Source organism: Vidua macroura, chromosome Z (genome assembly GCF_024509145.1).
Source record: "Vidua macroura isolate BioBank_ID:100142 chromosome Z, ASM2450914v1, whole genome shotgun sequence".
NCBI classification, from domain to species: Eukaryota; Metazoa; Chordata; class Aves; order Passeriformes; family Viduidae; genus Vidua; species Vidua macroura.
This window is the reverse complement of record NC_071611.1, coordinates 81,028,058-81,049,069: the sequence shown is the minus strand read 5'-3', so window position 1 is coordinate 81,049,069 and position 21,012 is coordinate 81,028,058. Positions and strand designations below refer to the sequence as shown.

Here is a 21,012-nt window from a genome sequence, read left to right as displayed (position 1 = left end):
TTGAGAACTTTTATTTTGGTGCCAAGGACATATTTGATGATATTAATTCCCTAATAATTAAAAAAAAATGTAAAATATTAAAACTTTTATTTACATAATTTTATTTAGTCTGAGGTTGATGCTTCCTTCTGTAGGCCTGCACTACCCCACCGTCAACGCAGAATGTTTCAGTATTTCCTGAAAGTAGGGGAAATTAAGGATATGATCTTCCTGTTGATGGCAGCAAGCCTATCAGCTGGCCCCATAAGGAAGAGCCATTTTCTCTGCAAACCTTGTCTCAGCTACCTCCTCACTGATGCAAACAAGTGATATGTTATTTGTTATGCACATCAATGCTCCCTCAAGTTTTTTTTTTTGGTTTTTTTTTTTGGAATATTGTAGGAGTAGCCTCCTTTTATCATTGCTTCCTGCACCATTTTTACACGCACTTACCCTTACTAATCAGAATGCTGGCTTTTCTGAAAATCAGCAAAAATAATTTAGGTCAAAAATAAGACAAATAAAGTTTTAGTGGGCACTGAAAATGCCTTTTAGCTGTTCTTTGCTGCAAGTTCTTTGCTACACTTAAGTCACGTGTGTGTTAAATTTGCCACTGCGACAGAAAGGAGGGTTCTGCATATGGAACACTGTGTTTTATTTGTTTATGGTTTCTCATCCTGCACATCAGAGAAAGTCAGGCTTATTTCTGCACAGCAGATGAAAAGCAATGATCCCCGAGAAATATGGGACTAACCTTTCTGAGGAGAAAGCACTGAATTAAAATAAATGAGATGGGACTTGCCAGTATTTTTTATGTACCACTTAATGTAGAGCTCTGCAATATATATTTTTATCTGCACAAACTCCTTCAGGAGCCAAGCCTTTTCTAAACAGAGCATCAAATCAATATGAAGCTGTATGGCATATGTTTTTTTCCCTTCCTAAAAGCTGATAATTTTATCTGCACTAAATTATACCCCTCTTGTTCCAAGGGTATTCTCTGCATGCATGCAAACAATTCATAGCTATGTACGCAGCTGATGTGTTGCCACACCATCCCAAGAAACTGCAATTTAATCCACAGCTAAACCGAAATAGCAGCACCAAAAAAAAAAAAACAAACCCAAAAAAACTACAGGTAGATCACCCATGCTTCAGGTTGACTCTTTCCCACAAGCTGATGCAAGGAACCATGAGACACAAAAGTTCTTCTGCCTTTGATCTTAAATTAGTGTGGCTTTTGTGGGCTCCAGAGAGGAAAGCGTTGTGTTTTGCTCTCTCAGTGCCCAGGAGCACACAGATTAGCCTTGCTTCTCTCCTGTTCCACTGCCTGGAACAATGCTGGGAGCTGTTGCAGCAGCTACACCACCAGTGACAGGCAAAAAAATATAAAGGTTAAGCTTCCCACAGCTGCTCAGTTAGGAGTATTCTCATCAGACTGTCTATTTGTTTCATAATTTGCTTCTGAAACTGTTTTACTGCTGAAAGGTAGCCATGCAGGCACCTAGACCTCTTCATCCATCTTGTAATCTGCTTAGTTATCTTACAAATTAAACTCTGTGGGTTGTTTTTTTTTTTTTTCCTACTCCGCTGAAGCATAAAACCACTACTTCCTAAAGGAAAGTATTTAAAAAGTGCTGTTCATTATTTTTGGCTTACTGCTTAAAATGTAATTCATAGCATATTCACCACCATAAACCATCCCACAGGCAGCTGATTACTTCAAGCACCCATCTGAATTTAAATACAGGTTAGAAATGTGTTGACACAGCCAAAGATTAAATACATATAACTGCGTTTGGTCATTAAAGTAAAAAATACAAAGAGACAGCAGTTATCATGCAACGTTCTGCAATTGATTTCCCTGACATTAAATTTACCTGAGTTGGAGTAGTTAATGCTCAAGCTTGTCTAGTCTCAAATTTGGTCATCTTTTGATGTATAAATTCTAAATGCATACGGACGCAGAATATTCAGAGTTTTGACAAACCCTGCACCTCCAAACCTGGCATCACTGAGGTGGGTGAAACCATGGGAGGCAGGAGGACGGGTGGCAAAGGCAAAATGCAAATCTCAGTTTGTTTTAAGGGGATGAAACACCTACAAGAAAATTAAATCAGGATGTCGACAACACAACTCAGGCTGCTGCTGTTTCAAGACAGCACAGTTATCCTTATACAAATTATTTTTCCAGGTAGGTAGGCTATATTGGGTATTTCTGTAGTGTGACTGACTGAATTTTTAAGTTAACATGAGTCTGGAACCAGTGATACTTTTAATTGGAAAAATGTTTAAAAGATTCTGCCCTTTTTTCTCTTGGAAGTGACACACTTCTATTATAAAATCAATATACACCTCAGGATACCCTTATCAGCTCACTAAATCCCACAATTTTGGCACGGTACAGAGCAGTGCAAAGGTGTGGATTACAGCTGCTGAGCAAAATCTCCCCATGAATTTGAAAAGACATACAGACACCATTAGTGACAACATTATCACCCCTGGGTAATTCTGATTTAATTTTTATTCTGGCAGGCTGACCAGTGCCTGACTGCAATAGAACATCCAATATAACGTGCTGCTTCAGATCAATTTGAGGTTTGAACCTCATGTGAGGCTTCAGATGGATCCTGCAAAAACAAGTCACCACTTCACCCCTTGTGATGCAGCTAATCAAGAACAGCTCATTAGGTCTTGCAGCATGTTTCATGTTAAGTGTGCGTAAAAACTCAGCAAAAATAAAACGCAGATGCACTGACGGTCTCACTATGAAAGGCTAAATATTTTTACAAGCATTTTGGCATTTGTTGAAAAATTTGAAGTTATTTGTCCGTGTATATATGTAATTTATAATTGAGATTATTTGTTTTGCCCAGAGAAGCTGCCCCTGGATCCCTGGCAGTGCTGGACACTGGGGCTTGGTGCACCCTGGGATAGTGGAAGGTGTCCCTGCCATGGCAGGGGGTGGAATGGATGGGCTTTAGGGTTTCTTCCAACCCAGACTAGTCCGGGACTCTGTGAAATCAGTAAAAATTTATATTTTGGAACATATGTGCTAATTTGGAAGCATGTAAAATAATTGGCAAAAATTAAATATGACAAAAACATTGAGTTCTAATGTAGGGTATCTAAACAGGTCTTCAAGCATTAAATTGCACCACCCATGCAATATCCATTGATCTGCTGTACAAATTAAACCACCACAGGGGAAAAAATAAAAACCAGACCTAGGAAAGTATATCTTGCAGGTAACATTCCCCCTCCCTCAGGTGATAACAAGAACAGACAACAGAGAAACGCCTGCTTGTTCTTTTTTGGGTGGACAAGTTCTCATTTCCATGCCAGTTTCCTGGTGCCTCTCCTGCTCCCTGTAATGTTCCCTCACAGCAACTGCAGCAGTTTTTATTGCTATGATGAAGTGCCAAGCATCCAGGGTTCCCTCACCACTCTTTAGCCTAAATCACTCATTTTTGTTACTTGCTGAAAGCTAACACAAAGAGCTTTCACCTCGATCAGGGTGCAAAATCTTTCACCCTCTGTTACCAGCAAGAGACTCCTGAGAGCCCTCACAGCAAAAATTGAGGCTCTTGTTGCACTCACATTTTAAAACTCTATTTTTTCTCCCTGCTAACATCTGTAGTGGACAGAGCCAATTATGGTCTATGCCTTGGTTACTCATCAATGTGCCAAAACCATGTCTGGATGTTACAGTAAATTAAGCTTTTTGTACATATTTTGCTACCAGCATCTTTTCTGTTCTCCAATTATGTATTTAGACCAGGCTGAAAACTATTGCCATTTGTATAAATCATAGCAGCTGTCTGTACTTTTAAAATCTAATTGCTTATTAGTAACTCTCCAAAATTCTTCTGTGAAAAACTATTTTCTGTCTATTTACACAGTAATTTTCAATTCCTTCATGAAGTATAAGCTCCTCTGTGCAGTTTCACTGCATAGCAGAAAGAATATTGTGAGCATCACTTGACACTAACGCACATAATGGTAATTTAAGGGGTTAGAAATACTGATAATGAAGCAATTATTATTAGGTAATAACATAAAATGTGTCGTTCTCCTGGCTTCCTGCTTAATTGCCATGTAGGTGATTCATTCCATGGTGAAGGCATGTCAGCCATATAATGGGAAATACTGCAGAGTGCTTGAGATGAAAAATGCAGGAATCAAAAGAGGAATACATGCACACGGAGGATTTATAAGATATAAGGAAGCTCCTTGGCAGACACCAGGCACTCATCACCCTCCTTGTCCACCTGCCAGTGCCTGAGGGAACTTTTCAGAATGAAACCAGCAGATCTGCTAAAAGCAAATCCCAAGTGCTTCATGTTATCTGTCCACACAATCAGGCTGCCCTCACTGCCAGCCTCCAGGGTTTTCTCCATTTCCTAAGGGGTGACTGGAAAAGGAGTATGCTAACTTCAGGGGATGCTGGCACGACGCCATTTGTAGAACTGAATTTGATGTGGAGGGATATATTTCAGGTTATTAGCCCAATAATATTGGGGAAAAAAACAAACCTGTCGGACAGTTACAGTAAAATTACTTCAACTAAATATACTGCACGGCAAATTTGGGTAGAACTTTTATTTTGGTTAAAGGTAGGCCCCTAACAAAAGGTAACCATCTCAGCTCAGCAGATTCAGTGGAGGGAACAGTGTGTTTATTTTTTGTCCCTCAGAGAGGTACTTCAGGTAAGTGGTAATTTTTCTTTGCCTTCCTTTAAGTAAGACTCAAGAGGTGGACTGCCAGTGACTTGCTTATATTTGCCTAAAAGGGGTTTAGGAAAAATGCAGACACATTTGTGCACGGTAAAGAATCATACCAAAGTTATCTTTTTACAGGAGACATCCCATGGTAAACCAGAACAACAGCTGCAGGACATGATTCTGCAGAAATAAACCTGAAAGCTCTATAAACCTAGAGTAGCATCCATAAATCAGTCTTTTTGACTTTATTCCTGAGTAAATGGAGTTATGCAGGCTCGGTGGGGAAAAATTGCCAGGCTACACATGTGCACAGCAATCTAAAACAAAACAAGAACAATACCAAAAAACACCCAAAACTCAGACAAATCCCCCAGAAACAAGCAAACAAAAAAAAAAAAACCCACATCCAAAAGGCAAAATATATTAATACATAGATACATATATATATATATGTATATATATATATATAATAAAGTATATACATACATGCATACACAGAGCATTTTTCATTCACTTTCAGATCAGGGAATTCCTTGAGCCTTGTGTGCTTTCCCCATTCATTAATTTCCAGTGGGTTTCTTCCTGTGAGTACTGGATGACATCATGACCTTGGACACAAACGTTCCTCTCACAGCCACAAAATCACTTGCCAGAGTTTCTCTGGTCTATCCTGCTCTGTGTAAAACCAACCCCTAAAACCTGACTGTTGATGCCCTCTGGTTCCTGTTGCACATCCTTTACCCACAACAGGCAGTTCCTTATTTTTCCCTAATGGGAGTACAGAGAAAAAAAAGGAGGTGCCGAGAGCATAAAATTTGTAAATTCATAGAGTCTATAGGTGGCTGCTGGTATGGACTACCATGACCAGAGCGAGCTCTTAGTGTGAATATACTTCTTTAATTTGTATAAACCTGCCACCTGCTACTCTCTTGTGATACCATTTAATTCTTATACTGTGACAAATGCTTCACACTGCATACCAAACCCATTTTTTCTGTGCTCTTCTTTATTTTTTTTTTTTTTTTTGTATGGTACCTACAGAGAACTTAGAAGATTTGACTCAAACTGGGGGGAAAAAAAATTAGAACATACACCAGCTAGCTACTTTTACCTCTGGTTCAAGAATTGTTTCTCCTGGATATTGACCCTTCTTAGTAAAACAAAACAAAACAAAACAAAACCCAAAACAAACAACCAACCAACCAACAAAAAACAAAACAAAACAAAACAAAAAAAACCCAAAAAACCAAACCAGAACAACTCCCCACCCCCAGCATTTTGTAAAATGTGTCAGTTAATGGCAGTTCCTGAGCTGTAAAAATCTTCCTAAGTAGCTCCTACAGCAATGTGGTCCTAAAAGCTGGTGTGATAAACTAACTGATGTAACAAACAGAACTGCCTGCCTTTTCATTTTAATCCCTGCTACACGACACTTAAAATCAAGGGCGGTTCAGTGAGATCTGTGTTTTAACAGCAATGCCTTTTTAGAGCCATGGCATTGAGTTTCTTTTTATGCTCTTCCCTTTAATCTGTGAAATAATGCAATGACACAACGCAAAGTGACAGATGACCAAATTGTCCAGAAAGCTCCTCGCAGAGTCCCTATTTCAGTTTTAAAGACCACATTGCCTAAATGGCATAAAGTGCCACCCTAAAATGAAATTTACAGGTCTCTGGAAAACTGAGGAGCAGATTAAATTTGAATAATTAATTTTAATGTTTTCATTTATTTTCTTCTGCATTAAACTTTAAGTTGCTTGTATCTTTTATATGCAAGAAATAAAAACCTAATTCCCAGGGTTCAGTTCTCATTTCAGCCAAAATGAAACAGGAAGGCTCATGCAGTGTGGGAGGACTGCAATGCAAATTGATTAGCCAGAATTTCCACCTTCTGAGTGAGATACCATAATAGATGACAGAAACTTTTTTTTTTTTTAAATCACAGAAATAGATGTTACTGAACATGACAGCACTTATTTACAATTGCTCCATTTACCCCAGAATGCCATTATTCCACTTGAAATTCAACTTTTCAGAGGGTCAGAAAATTACAGTGCTGTGGTCCTTCACAACCTATCCTCTCTTGCTCTAATAGAAGGTGTCATTATTGTTTCATTAGAACTAAAACCAGATAACTTTTTATGACATTTTCCAGTGGAGTGCAACGCAATCAGAAAATTGAAAAAACTGTAGTGGAAAAAAAAAATGGTGCATCTGCAGAGATAGAAAGTAACTCAGACATACAAAATTCTCAAAAGACCCTTCCTTCATTCATTTGTATTTCGTCTATGATGTATATTTTAAATGGAAAATTACATTAGAATTATTAAAAAAAAATCACGTTGCTCATATTTACAGAGTCATATTCCCTTAGCAACACAAAATTGCATACAGCAGGATGGGGAATAAAGAAAATAATGGGAATAATGTTAAGACTCTCTAATAATAACCCCCAAATAGCTCTTAAATTCTCATAAAACAGAGATTTAATTTTTAATATCAAAAGACTTCCTAGGACTATGAATTATTGCTGTGAACCTCAGAAAACAAGACTTCTAAGCTCCTCTCAAATAATAAACAACCCTCCTCATGTGTTGTGGAAAGCAGAGCAAATCCTACAGTGGTCCTGCAATTTATACGTGTGTGTGTGTATTTGGGGGGAAGTGAAAAGAATAAAAGGTTTGGCGTTAGACGCTGAGAAAAATAAAACGGTTCAACACTAGTAAGTGAAGAAGAAGGTGTTTTAAGGCAGCTCTGAGGGTTTTTCTGAGTCAAGTGTTCATCCCAGCAGAGGCAGACCTGCACGGAAGGCACAGCCAGGCTTGTCTAAGGAGCAGGATGAACGCGTCATTTTTGGTTTTCGGTCACCACACCATTCTGGCTCCCACCAGCTCCTTCGGGCCTGGCTCAGGTTCCCCCGCTGTGTGACCCAACTCTGAGCTCCTGCTGAGGTGCAGAGTTCCTCACCTGGGGCTGAGGCTCGCCCCACTCGCTGTGCAAGCGTCAAGACGCAGCCCACACACAGGAGACAATGGTGGCGTTTCCAGAGGGCCTCTTGGGGAGGATGAGGAACCTCAGTGAGAGGTGCTGAAAACAACAAGGCTGTCTTTGTTGAAGCGTGGAATGGTTTGGGTTGGAAAGGACCTTAAAGCTCATCTCATTCCACCCCAGCCATGGCAGGGACAGCTCCCACTGTCCCAGGTGCTCCCAGCCCCAGTGTCCAGCCTGGCCTTGGGCACTGCCAGGGATCCAGGGGCAGCCCCAGCTGTGCCAGGGCCTGCCCACCCTGCCAGGGAACAATTCCTGACTGCCAATGCCCCATCCAGCCCTGCCCTGTGGCAGTGGGAGCCATTCCCTGTGTGCTGTCCCTGCAGCCCTTGGCAATTGTCTCTCTCCATCTTTGCTGCAGCCCCTTCAGGCCCTGCAAGGCCCCCCTGAGCTCAGCCCAAAGCTTCTCCTGCCCGGCTGAGCAATGGCAGCCGTGCCAGCCTTTCCTGCCAGCAGAGCTGCTGCATCCCTCTGCTCATCCTGGAGCCTCCTCTGGCCTGCCTGCAGCAGCTCCAGCTCCTCCCTGTGCTGGCCCAGGGCTGGGGCAGCTCTGCAGGTGGGCTCTGAGCTGAGGGGCAGAGGGGCAGAATCCCCCCTGCCCTGCTGCCCCCGCTGGGCTCAGCCCAGCTCAGGCTTTGGGCTCTGGGCTCAGCCCAGCTCAGGCTCTGGGCTCAGCCCAGCTCAGGCTTTGGGCTCAGCCCAGCTCAGGCTTTGGGCTCTGGGCTCAGCCCAGCTCAGGCTTTGGGCTCAGCCCAGCTCAGGCTTTGGGCTCTGGGCTCAGCACAGCTCAGGCTCTGGGCTCAGCCCAGCTCAGGCTTTGGGCTCTGGGCTCAGCCCAGCTCAGGCTTTGGGGTCCCAGCTGTGCCCACAGCACCCCCAGGGCTCCTCCAGGGCTGCTCCCTCTGCTCAGCCCAGTCCATGGTGGATCCAGGCTTCACTTTGGTCATGGAGGTGCCTACACAAATTCAGCTGATCAGTGAAGTTTGCAGTCCCAGCATCATCATGTAAGGCAGCTAGTGAGTCGAATAAACAGCCCCTAAAAATCTGCCGTTGGAAAAAACAGACCTGTGTCTTCTTTACAGAGGTGCTTTATTTTCACTAGCTATATATAGAATTAATTTCTAATTGTGAAAATACTTTTCTGCTTAATTATACAACAAAGAAAGGACGGCTTGAAATAGGATTAATATATCTTGTAGTTAATTAAACATGAAGCTTCTAAGGAGATCACTCCAGCAACAAAAGCAATTAAGGCTTGGTTATGTATAGTACATAATTAAGCAGGAAGTTCTTGTAATCCCAAGGACTAACTTTCAAAGCTTGTATTGCTTTAAAATAACCTATTTTCTGGCTTATTTCAGAGAAAACTATCAAATTAAAGTATGAGCACTGTCAACACAGGTATCTTCTCAGCTCTGTTCTAATGTCGTAAATGAATTATAACATTAAAAAACACAGCTCCATTCTGAAAAAAAAAAGTGTCTATTTATATCTTTATGCCTGTTGAGTGAATAGATGTATAGAAACAAAAGCCAAAAAAAACCAGTGAGGAAATTCTGATGAAAGTCTGTTGTGATACTCTATATTACAAGTCTCAAGGTGCTCTTGAAGAAGGCCCAGATAATTTGGGAAATGTTTAGTTGTAGTATTTCAGTGTCTACAGTGATTTCCTTTTTAAAGTCTTCTCTGCTGAGATTTTCTCTTTTCTTTCATGTTTTCTGACAGGGAAGCTGCTCTTGCTTTACTTGAGGAGTGAGCAGGATGAATGTTATTAAGTAGAGTGCAAAAAGGGTCTTGCACAGCACATTGCTGTAGAGACACACCTGACTTAATGTGGAAATCAAAAACAAACAAACAAAAAAAAAAAAGAGCCAAATATTCTGCTTGGATCAACACTTGACTCTGAGTAGGGTGTTATTAGGGAAAAATACATGATGAAACCAATGGATAGTTTACGATTCAGAGGCCAACAGGGAAATGCTCATATCTACTTTCTGTGGTGCTTTAACATGCTGAGATACAATTTCATTTTCTGCTTACTGCTCGGTAAATGTCAGCCTGGTTTTAAGCACATTTCCCCCTCCTCTGAAGAGAGATACAAAATGTTCTGCTGCCTTCAAATTTAGATTAATTTCAAGTTCCTTTTCCACAATTCCTTCTTTATGTTTGTGTCTCAATTTCATTATTTACTTAGCTAAAAAGATACCATCTCTGCTTCTCATTTGACAAGATAGAAATCAATTTGTTTCTATGCTCTTTATGCATGGAACAGAACACAAAATTGAGTAGCAGATTTTGAACAAAAATGGTCTGAAGTCAACTAGAATCTTACAATAAAGCTTCACTGTGTTTTCAAAGTGGCATAAAAAGAACGCAAAATTGAGTCTTATTCGGAGAAGAATAGATTTCCTTGACCCTTGTATATTTTACTCATGAGTTGCTGACAGATACATGAAGGAAATATTAAGTATCTTGCTTATTCAAAAAGTAATATTTGGGAAAATATGTGCAGGGCTAATAAAAATATCACATCTCAGTTAATAAAGCACCAAGTTCTTGGAAAACAGAACTAGATACAGTTCCACTCCATTCTTTCACCCTCATTGTGCTCTGGCTTTTTGCCTCATCTTTGTTTACATCGGGTATTTTTTGCTTCTTGAAGACAGTTGACCTTGACAAGGTCATTTTGCTTCTCTCTATCATTTCCAAATGAAACAACTGTGACCAACTCTGCTTGAGTCAAAAACCAATTCAGGGGTAGCTACAAAAACAACAATTTTATTAGGAAAAAGTGGATGCTATTTTGAAGCACCACCATGGAAGAAGAGGGCACAAATAAGAAACACATTTGGACCCTTTTTTTTCTGTATTCTTACCTAAACAATTGTGTAGCCATTTTATTTTTTTTTTTTTAAGGGAGTGCAAGGGAAATATGCCTCTGCTTCACAAATTGAGACAGAACATTGTTTCAAGCCAGTGAAAATGATAGCTTGGTAAAACAGGCAGGAATTTAAAACAATGAAAAACTAACATCTTTCCATTAAAATTTCATGCACTGCATTTTCAGAAGGTGCTGCTATTCAAGTAACACCAACATTCCCACTGCAAACACACAGCAACAAAAAACTGCCTCAGACTCAGATCCCCTGTACATCAAAATTCACAACAACCAGGCAGGTTTTGCTTACGCTCCCAGATTTTCTGAGGCAAGATCAAAACCTGTTATTGTAATAGGAGATGGGTCATTACTCAATTTAACTTTCATCTGCAGGGGAGTGATACTCACAGAGAAGCTGCGAGTCAGTGAGGGAGCTGACAGTACTCTCTTGCAGGATTCCACTGTTTAGGGAAACTTCCCAAGTAATTTCTGTTACTGGTGATTAATTTGTTATGTGTTAAAGACAGGCTCTGGAGCACTGATTTAACCCCACAGTTCTTACTGAAGGCTTAACAGAGAGAGCAGGGAATATAATTCAGGGAAAAGAGCAGGACTTTGTGAAACACGACATTTTTTCTACTATAAACTCCTATCCATAGCTAATTTACAGCTCAGACAGGGTCTTTGTTCCTGTTCATGGTTTAATGGTTTAGTGGTGGTGCTGGATTGATGGTTGGTCTTGTTGATCTTAAAAGTCTCTTCCAACCTTGATGATTCTATGATTCTATGAATGTGACATCACACAAATTTTTGTCACAGAGTATAATCATGCTATGTCTGTCTGATGCCTATTTTCTGGACAACTTGCAGTAGAGAGCTCCTGTACTCTGTCTGTCCTTCTAATAATCCCTCTGTATTTCTCCAGAGTAAAATCAATGATTCTACAGATGCTTCAGACTTTGCTACCTATACGATAGAATACAGCCTAAATAAAGCATTTCAAAGGAAAAATAAACCAAGATTTTATGCTGCCTTATTTAATTTCTAGGCTTAAATTCAATTACTACTATAAACATTTCCATAAAATGAATTGCAGAGGAAAGCTTTGCAAAGTCAAAAGCAATTTAGGAAGGGCAATGCTGAAATGCACAATTTAGTAGCATTATTAATGTGAATAATGCATTTAATTTGAAATGAATTAGGGAAAAAACTGAGTTAGAGTGCAAACCCTGGAATGGCCATCAAATACTCCTGGAAGACAACTCTGAGTAGGAAATCAAGGCATAGCTCCTAATACAATTTCTGTAAGATATATGTTAGTTAGCACTGTTAAAAACAGATTGGCAACATACAAAGATTAAAAAAAAAATGGAAAAAAAAATAAAAAGAAAGGAAAAGAAAATCTCTTTGTTCATCCTGTCATCTTGAGTTGCACGCTGTCCTAAAAGCAAATAGTGACCATCTAGTTGCAAAAGTAAGCCTATGGTTCATGGGCAATTGAAGAAGTGAATAAAGTGACCTGTTTAACATTCTAGCCTAGGCAATGCAAAGTCAGTACATTCAGCAGTGTGAAAATTAGAAGTGGGCATCAGTCTTTATCTCCTTTTGTCTTTGACTAAATCGCTCAGAGCTCTTTGTCCATTATTATCTTATCCTACCACTGGCTGCTTTTTTTTGCAGGAAAATTTATCTATAGGAAGTCTCTGGCAAAAAGTGGGAAAGATTTGTGTTAATAATTTATTCCCAGCCTGCCTTGAGATGCATCCTGTGAGTTACCAGGCTGTGTGAGCAGAGTATGGCACTGTGAAGCCACTCTTCAAGGTGAGCACAAGAGCAAGGAGGTGCCAAAACGCACTGTCCAAATTAAGTCCTTCAAGTAGAAGTAACAGCTGCCACAAAAGAGGTGTTTTTGCACTGGAAAGATAAAATGACTGCAAATATAATTTTTTTATCCCAATAGAAAGCACAAAAAAAGGTCTGATCTCCGCACAATTTTCATTTTGTTATCTGAAATCTCAGAACTTTAGAACTGTGAGAAATTCTAGTAAAAAACCAGCGCCAGTTTGCATCTGGAGAACCAGAGACCAATTTTGTTGCTGTTTCTGTAAAGAGCATTGATTTTTTTCGTGGCCCTATGGTTTATTAAAGCTGCAGAGAAATACAGGTGTCTTCTGTTTATAATGTGATCTATTTCAGTTCACAGCTCCTACAGAACACCCTGTCTCTCCAAGCCCACTCACGATGCGTGGCTTAGCAATCCAACCCTTCCAGAAGTCATGCAATTTCCTCATTATGTTAACTACCAGATTGGTTTTAAATGACCATTTAATCCTATTCCAATTTTGCGTTTTTCAAGCCCTTATTTAATTATGTTGTTAAGTTTTTGTGTTTTTTTTTTTTTTTTTTTTTTTTTTTTTTTTTTTTTTTCCCGTGTGTGTGTGTTTTGTGTTTTGTTGGATTTTTAGGGGCTTTTTTTGATGTTTTTTACTCAGTCTGGGTGTTAAAACAATTAAACTACAGGTCACATATAAATCTCTTATTTGGCTACTTTGACCAGTACTGGTATGAATACATGGTTTGCTAATGACACAAATTGTCAAGAGAAAATTAAACAATCCACACAGTTTTCTCCTTGTGAGTTGTTGAACAGGTCTCCAGATGAGTTGTTGAATTGCTATGGTATAGTGGTTTCTTATCTAGAAAGATTCTTCAGAATTCATTGCAAATGAACAGATTATTACATCAAAAAAGGGGGGGAAAGAGTCAGCTGGAATAACAGACAACACAATAAGAAAATACCATGTGAGAGAGTAAGAACATTCCTTTTTTTTTTTTAATCTATAAAAAAAGAGTAGAAGCTGGGTTTGGCTTAGCTTTTAAACAGCAACTCTGATTTGATCACTTGGAAGCTTAAACACTGGAAATAAATGCTAGAAGATGAATATAAATATAAATGAATATAAGTGATGAATATCATGATGGCATGATAGAGATGCATTTTGTATATGTATGACGAAAAGAGGATAATTATTTGGAATGTAATTTTGTCTTTGTTTTCAAACAAGAGGCATTTTGATGCGAAAAAGATGGTTATGCATTAAACTGAAAGAATAATTTGATTGCAGCTCTGAGACAATCTAATGGCTTTGATAAAGAATCTCAGTAATATTGTCTAATACTGGAGATTAGTTTGGCAGGAAAATACCCAACCCAAATGTATAATGCCACTGGCAATCATCACATTTTTAAAGCATGTAGGTATAACAGTTTCTCTGCCAATCTTCCAACAATCTGTTTATCACCAACTGCTTTTTCTAATAGTGTTTAGCTGGTTCCACAATCAGAAGGGGAAATATTGTAATTTGAAATTGCTGTTGCCTTCAAAAAAACCCAACACATCATCAGTTTTAAGATAAAATACTGGCAATACCCTGGTGTGGTTGCAAAGTCAGGGCTAGGACAACACACAAAACAATTTATTCAGAGAGGATGGCTGAGTGGGAGGAGAAAGCTCCAGGTGTTTGGGGACACCAAATGAAGTGACACGCCAGAATTTAACTAACAGTAAATAAAGAAAAGGGAGTTTAAGCCGCTGCCCTGATTTCACAACTTATAACAGCAGAAAATTAGTAGCAGAGCAGCCATGGATTTTGAGAAAAATGTTAATTATTTTGAGCTATCCCCGTTGCTAGGAAAATGAGATATAGAGTGGTGAAAATCCATTTACAAGAGCGTTCTCCAGGCATCTGAAATATCAGTTGCACTTTCAAAAATAATCTTTACAGCCTCAGTGGCTCATTTTGGACATAAGGCAGGGAGTTCTCCATCACATCCTTTAAAGCCAAATAAGTGAAGAAATGGTAAGTGGGGCGACCAAATGGAAGAGCAATCCTGGATTGTGTCCAGAAGGAACCTGAGCACTCCAAAAATTTGCAGCATCCTCTTCAAGGGAATGACAAGGGTATCTTTGAGGAAGCATGTGGGGAATTCAGCCCCAAGTTTATGACAGAGCTAGAAAAGTACAATTTTAATGATGTAATCTATTTAAATTTCTCTTCATGTCAAGAAAATACATTTTTTCATCACTAATGGTGGTGTTTGGTGTAAATAAATGTTATTTGTGCAATCTGTAGCTTGTAGAGTCTAAGTCACAGCAGATTTTCAACAACTGTAGCATGATTAAGGTGAGTATTTTGTCCCCAAAAATGTGCATTCTGTGCCTGGACACACAAAATATTTCTTATTCTTAAATTATGGATACAGTGATCCAAAGCACTTTAAACGAAAGAGCTTAATTGGTGATGGCTGTATTTTAAAATACACAGCAGATTCAGAGTTACCTTTTTTTTGAGAGAAAACTGAGTAAAACAGTCCCAGCTCCTGAGAGAGGAGAATTTATCTCTAGAGTTCATCCAAAAGTGCAAGTAGCATTTGCTGCATGATTCAAACATCACCTCTCAGCAAACATTATCACAGCAGGTGCTCTGAGATGGATGTCAGCACACCAGATTTTGAATTGTTGGTAGCAATAGTGTTTGGGCAAGGATACCCAAACAATGGCATTTAGTGAGATCAGATCTGTTCAAGCCATCCACACGCCCCAACAATAAAAGGCAAACACCAGGCTTTCCCCCCAGTTTTTCAGGCTTTCTCGTGAAAATCAGAAGACATAAAGCAAGAAAGGCCTGTGGAGAACATTCAAAAGGCACGGAAAATTGACATGGTAAATATGATATTGGTAAGCCAGCAGCTTCAGCAAAATCCAGAAGTCTGGGCTAAATGTCTGGCTGTAAACCCATTTCAGGGTACCATGGAATCATCACTCTGGGCCTGATTCTCTGTGGAATGGCTGAGGGAGCAGGGCATGCAGACACATTTTGCTTTCACACGCTTTTCCTTACAAATGTGTTTTGACTGAACTCTGTGGAAGCAGCAGCAGGATGATAAACCTTTCAGTCGATGTGTTATAAGGCTTCAATATAATACTCTGCGTTTTAAGGAAAAGAAAAACCACCAAAAGAAAGCCCGGAGAGAACTACCAGCAGGGAGAACAAGAATGAACAGATGAATTCAAATGATAGACATGTCTCTGTTACAGAATCATTACCTACACTGGAAGCATATGAGGCTGTCTCAAGTCATGGCCTGAATTCAGAATAACCAGCCTGTAGCAGAAGCTAATGACCACCTTAAGCACTGAAAAAACAAGTGGATTTAATGCCTTTTGAGGTTTAGTTTTGATTTTTTTTTTCACTTTTTTTTTTCCCAAACATGAAATATTAGGATCCTTTTTTTAAGAAATATCATTATGTGTAATGATTTTTAGGAAGAGGTAGATTGTTAATATTCTTGTGGAATTGTTGAAGTCAATACATAGCCATATGAAAAACTAACTAAGAGATGAGTATTTCTTCAAAACTTTCTTTTTGACCAGACAATAAAAATTATTCCTTATAGTCCAAAGGCTTGAAAAGACAGTGCAACTGATCAGATTAAATTTGCAGGTTCAGGTAAATGCAAATATAGAAAGACTACAACAGCCTGAAAAAATTGAAAATATAAGGATTAACTATGCAGCCCCTTGCCATCTGTACTTAATTAAAAATACACTGTCATCCACAGGAGCAAGAAAACACAACAGGAAATTTCTGTGGAGCCTCTGCACACCCTTGGTTTGACTGATGGGGCTAAAATGTGATGCAACAACCTCTTTCCTGTGGTAAAACATTTTCATCTGCTTCTCCACCATAAAACACAGCAATGAAATGGTCATCCTCCACAGAAGGTACTAACTGCCCTTCCAACACGTTGCTCTAAAAGAATATCAGCAGATTCCAGGATCTCCAGCTATTCCAAAATTAAATAGGGCAATTTCTCCATCCTTTTATGGAAAGTGTGTAAACCTGGGAGGAAGAAACAGTAATCATATTCCTAACTTGCTCAGCAGCTGTAGGCAAAAAAGGCTAATATGTCATAATTTATATGTGGAGAGATTGCAGGGGGTTAGTAGCCATGTCTGGTGCTATTGAGGCTTCCCACCGAAAGCTGCACTGCAAAGTGGCAGCTGACTGAAAACACTGCTATTTTCAACAGTTCAAAAAATGTAAATGTGTCAGTGGCTGGTCAAACAAGCTTCCACACCGGTGATTTATTGAAATCTCTCACATTAGTGAGTTGTATGAATCACTCCTGAGCTGAAAACAACCCCTGTGCACAGGTTTATAATGGATTCAGGTGCTGAATCAGTCTTGCTGGCTCCAGAGTCCTGTCAGGAGGTAATTTTGGGCAGCCTCAGTTAGACAAAGATGATTTCTACGGGCGGGATTCGCTAAGTAGAATGTAAATTTCGAAAGTAAATATGCTTTTCCAGGGAGCCCTGGAAGGGCAGAAGAAAGGAAAATAACCTCATCTCTCTCCATAAATGAGGGGAATTCAGTGAATCAGGTCTGCAACCACCATTTTTGTTCATTAACAAAGGAAAACTGGGGCTAGTGGAGGCATCCCCAGGCAGATTTTCCTGCAGCTGTGATAACAAAAACACGAAGATATGTTGGGCCTTCAGAGCTCGTGGCAGAGCTGGGAGGGTTACAGTCAGAAACACAAGAATTTGAATATAAATCTGAACCAGAGAACAGGCCCCGCGCCTGAAACACAAAGAAGACAGAGATCTGGGAAAAATCCGCGTGAAAATTTACCTGCAACCACTGTGACTGGTCATTGTGGCCGGAGGTCCAGGCATTAACTTTGCCTTGCTTGTCCAGCCGGGCTTTCCTGGGCTCCCAGGCGAACATGTCCATGTTGAGGGTACGGAAAACGCTGGAGGCAGTGATCTGGAAGTCCTGGATGTGTCCTGATTTCATCCCCAAGGGCTCAGAGCAACCTGGAACAGCAGGGCAAGATCAGTGGCGCTACCTGCTTATCTCTGTCAGGGGTTTAGGTTTTCTGTTATGGCAGAGAAAACCTGCAATACTTGAAGAAAAAGATGTAATCAAGACTATTGTTGAAGACACTTGAAAACAAATAAATGAAAAATAGTCAATTCAAGGCACTTTGTTTCAACAATTGCTGGGGTGAGTCAAAATCAAGATAGAGAATTCAACATATTTTATCCTGGCATATACTTATGAAGCGAAACAAAATGAAAAGATTACTTTTGTCTGTGCTTATCTTATTTTTACTTTTCTCTCCCGCAGGAAAATATTGTTTCCCCTGTTCTGTTTGATTTTCCTTATGCTTTTATGCCACCTCACATCCCCCGTGTGTTTGCTTACTGAACAAACATTATTTTTTCTTAAAACCACTGCTGCAGTAAAATGCTAAAAAGCACTGAGCTGTTTTACACTTTTGAATTATTTGACATCTAGGTAAAAATCCAGAAAGCCCAAAATCCCACTGAAGGAGGGAGAGCCCACAGAAAAACAATTGTGGAAGGAAGATATCACTTAGGAGAAATCAATAGTTAATGGCTTATTTGTTTGTGGACATCCCACACCATTGAGTTATTTTGCTGTAGAAAAGATAGATCTTGGGCTTCTCCCTCCTCTGTTCCACGTGAAAGAACATAAAAATAAAAATTGGTAAGTGGCTCTGTGCTCCTCTGACTTGATGTTGTGTGCTGGGAATGTGGAAGGTACATTTGGATGCAGAAGAGGGAAGAAACAAGATAACAAGATGAGGCAGCACTGAAACAACAGGACTGGAAACCAGAGAGGGCGGATGACCTGCATGGTTCTAAGATTTAAACAAACAAACAAACAAACAAAAACAAACAAAAAAAACACCCCAAAACCCCCCCCCCAAAAAAAAACAAAAAAAAACAAAAAAAAAAAAAAACCAACCAACCAAAAAAAACCCAAACAAACAAACAAAAAAAAAACAATCAAAAAAAATCAGAAAACAGAAAGGCAAATGGCTGAGAGAGAGAAGGCTGCTAAGAGGACAGGAGAGGTGGGTGTATGGCTAAGGGGGTGGAGTGACACTTGACAATTGAGGTAAAGTGAAAGATGGAAAAGATGGAGATGGGAACATAAAAAAATAAGCTGTTTTCTCATTTCCTTCCTGTCCCAGCAGTCAAAAACTTGCATACATGCGGTTACAATACTAACATGATCTTTAGTGCAATATCTCCTGTATTTAATATTTGAATATTGACATGCTTCATGTTAAATTAAAACAAACAAACAAACAAACAAACAAAAAAACTCCACCAAACAAACAAATGAAAAACCAAGAGAAAACAGAGTTAACTTTTGAAAAAAACCTACAATCTTATATAACTGATTCTCTCTCAGTGCACAAATGGAAATGGCACAGCTTTGTCTGTAGAATGGACTCATTCAAACACACAACAAAAAAAAATTTCCTGGGAGTGGGAGGAAGCAATTGATAATAGAAATAAGAGAGACTAATCTGCTGCTTTGGAGAGGGACTTTGCTTATTATTAAATTCTGAAGTATCACTCCAGGATCACAAGGACTGTCAGCAAGGATGTTTCATCTGAGGAATGCTAAGGAGGCTCCTGACACAAAACCATGGGTTGTCAAAGCTGTGATTCAGTGCTGGTCCAATCCATCAAAACCAGTTCTATCTTTTCTGAGTATTATTATTGATTTATGAAGCAACAGCTGTGCCTGCCTGTGTGCCTGTGCATGCGTGCATGGATTAATGGGATTTTACACTCGCCTGCCTTCTCCGTGGCCCCAGAGGGGGTGGGAAGACAGTTGTTAAAGGTAACGGGGGAAAGTGAGAAGAACAGTGAGAATCTGAAGAGGCAGACGTGATGCACACAGGTGTCAGGATGTCTTGGTGCTGTGCCACAGAGAGCAGCAGCTTCCCAGCCCCTGCCACAGGAGATTGTGGCTGTTTGGATGACTGAGACATAACCTACAGCACAAAGGGCAGGGTCATCAAACCAGCACAGGGCTTTGTGTCATCCCTCACAGGTGTGTGTTTGTAACAATGCTTATGTCTCCCTGAAACGTATCCTCTTCACTGCACTGTACCTTTAAATTTGCTTTTCAATGTCCCTGTGAAAGGACTCAATTTCCATTTTTCTTTTTTGAAATCTGTTGAAGTCAGATATAGCTGATGCAGACACACGGCTACACCCAGTGGAGCATCTCAGGCTAGAATGTTTGAGATGCTTTGGATACCTCCATCTGTGACAAATTATACTTGGTACCTCTGCATGTTTAAATCTAACCAGGTACAAGTTTGCAGGTCTTATTTCGTCTAGCTCAATGGAACAGGAGAACGGAAATAGTGAGAAAGAGTGGGCATTAGCAACTGAAAATTGGAGGAATAAACACAAAGGTTTTTCTCTGTTGACTCTTCAGAGGGCAGAATCTTTTACTCTTCAGACTGCATCCATACTATGCCTCTCATCTACCCCTTACTTTGAAAAAGCTCAAACCCTCAAAGGAAATATTCAATATCCAATGTAGCAAAGGCAAACCCACAAATGGATCTGCATGTAGCAGTTTTCATGAATCTTGTCTTAGAGAAAGATTTGTGTACTGTTGGCAAAAGCAACATATGTCAATTATTTGAGGGCAATGGTGATTTTGTTTTGATTCATACTGTGATTTTTTTTTTTCTAAAAGTTGAGACATTTGCATTTTTTTTTTTCATATTTTTGAATAATAGAATAGTTTGGGTTGATAGGGACCTTAAGATTGTCTAGTTGCAAATATAATTCCAGCCCTTTTGCCATGGACAGGGGCACTTTTCCTTAAACCTTGATGCTTTAAAGCCCCATCCAACCTGGCCTATAAATAACAAATATAGAATTCCTTTCCAGATTGCACAGTTCTGAGGACAAATGAGGAAAGGGGAACCTATCTTTAACTGCAGGTGTGATAAAGTCCCCCTGTGTGTCAGTTTTGTGTGAATGGTGCCTACAGGGACTGTTAGTGATGCCTCAGGTTTTAGCTTTTGTATTTTTCACATTCTGAGCTGCTTTAGTGTGTGGGTCTGAGCTTCACATGAGGGGATGGTGAGCTCTCTGCACAGAGCAGGGAGACAAAACAATTCCTGCTCCAGCTGGGCACCAAGGACAAATGATCCAAACCTCAGGCCCAGGAGCACAAACAGCGTGGGCTGGAGAGAGAAAAACAAGCAGGATGGGAGTGCCTGGGCTAAAGCTGGAATGGGACAATGAACTGCAAGGTGCAAATGGAGCAGAGCTGATCCCAGTGAGAGCCCCCGGGAGCGCTCGTGCATTTTGGGACCATTTTGGTTCCTCTTGGGTGCAGCCCTGGCTGGGCTCTGGTGCTGCCCAAGGTGGATCCATTCAGGAGAGCCTTTGAATAAATCCCTGCTTTATTCTTTAGCTCTGCCCAACCTCTGTTCTAGCCTTCACAAGGCATCGTTAGGATAAAGAAA

General features: G+C 39.9%; 1 protein-coding gene across 2 annotated transcripts in view; it reads right to left on the bottom strand.

The window, feature by feature from the left end:
• EDIL3 (EGF like repeats and discoidin domains 3) overlaps window positions 1-21,012 on the bottom strand; it is a 239,371-nt gene that overhangs the window by 29,999 nt on the left and 188,360 nt on the right. For both annotated transcript variants that reach the window (XM_054002699.1, XM_054002700.1), the window contains one exon: window positions 17,325-17,509. In XM_054002699.1, coding sequence (XP_053858674.1) covers window positions 17,325-17,509 — 185 coding nt within the window. The remainder of the gene's footprint in view (window positions 1-17,324; window positions 17,510-21,012) is intronic.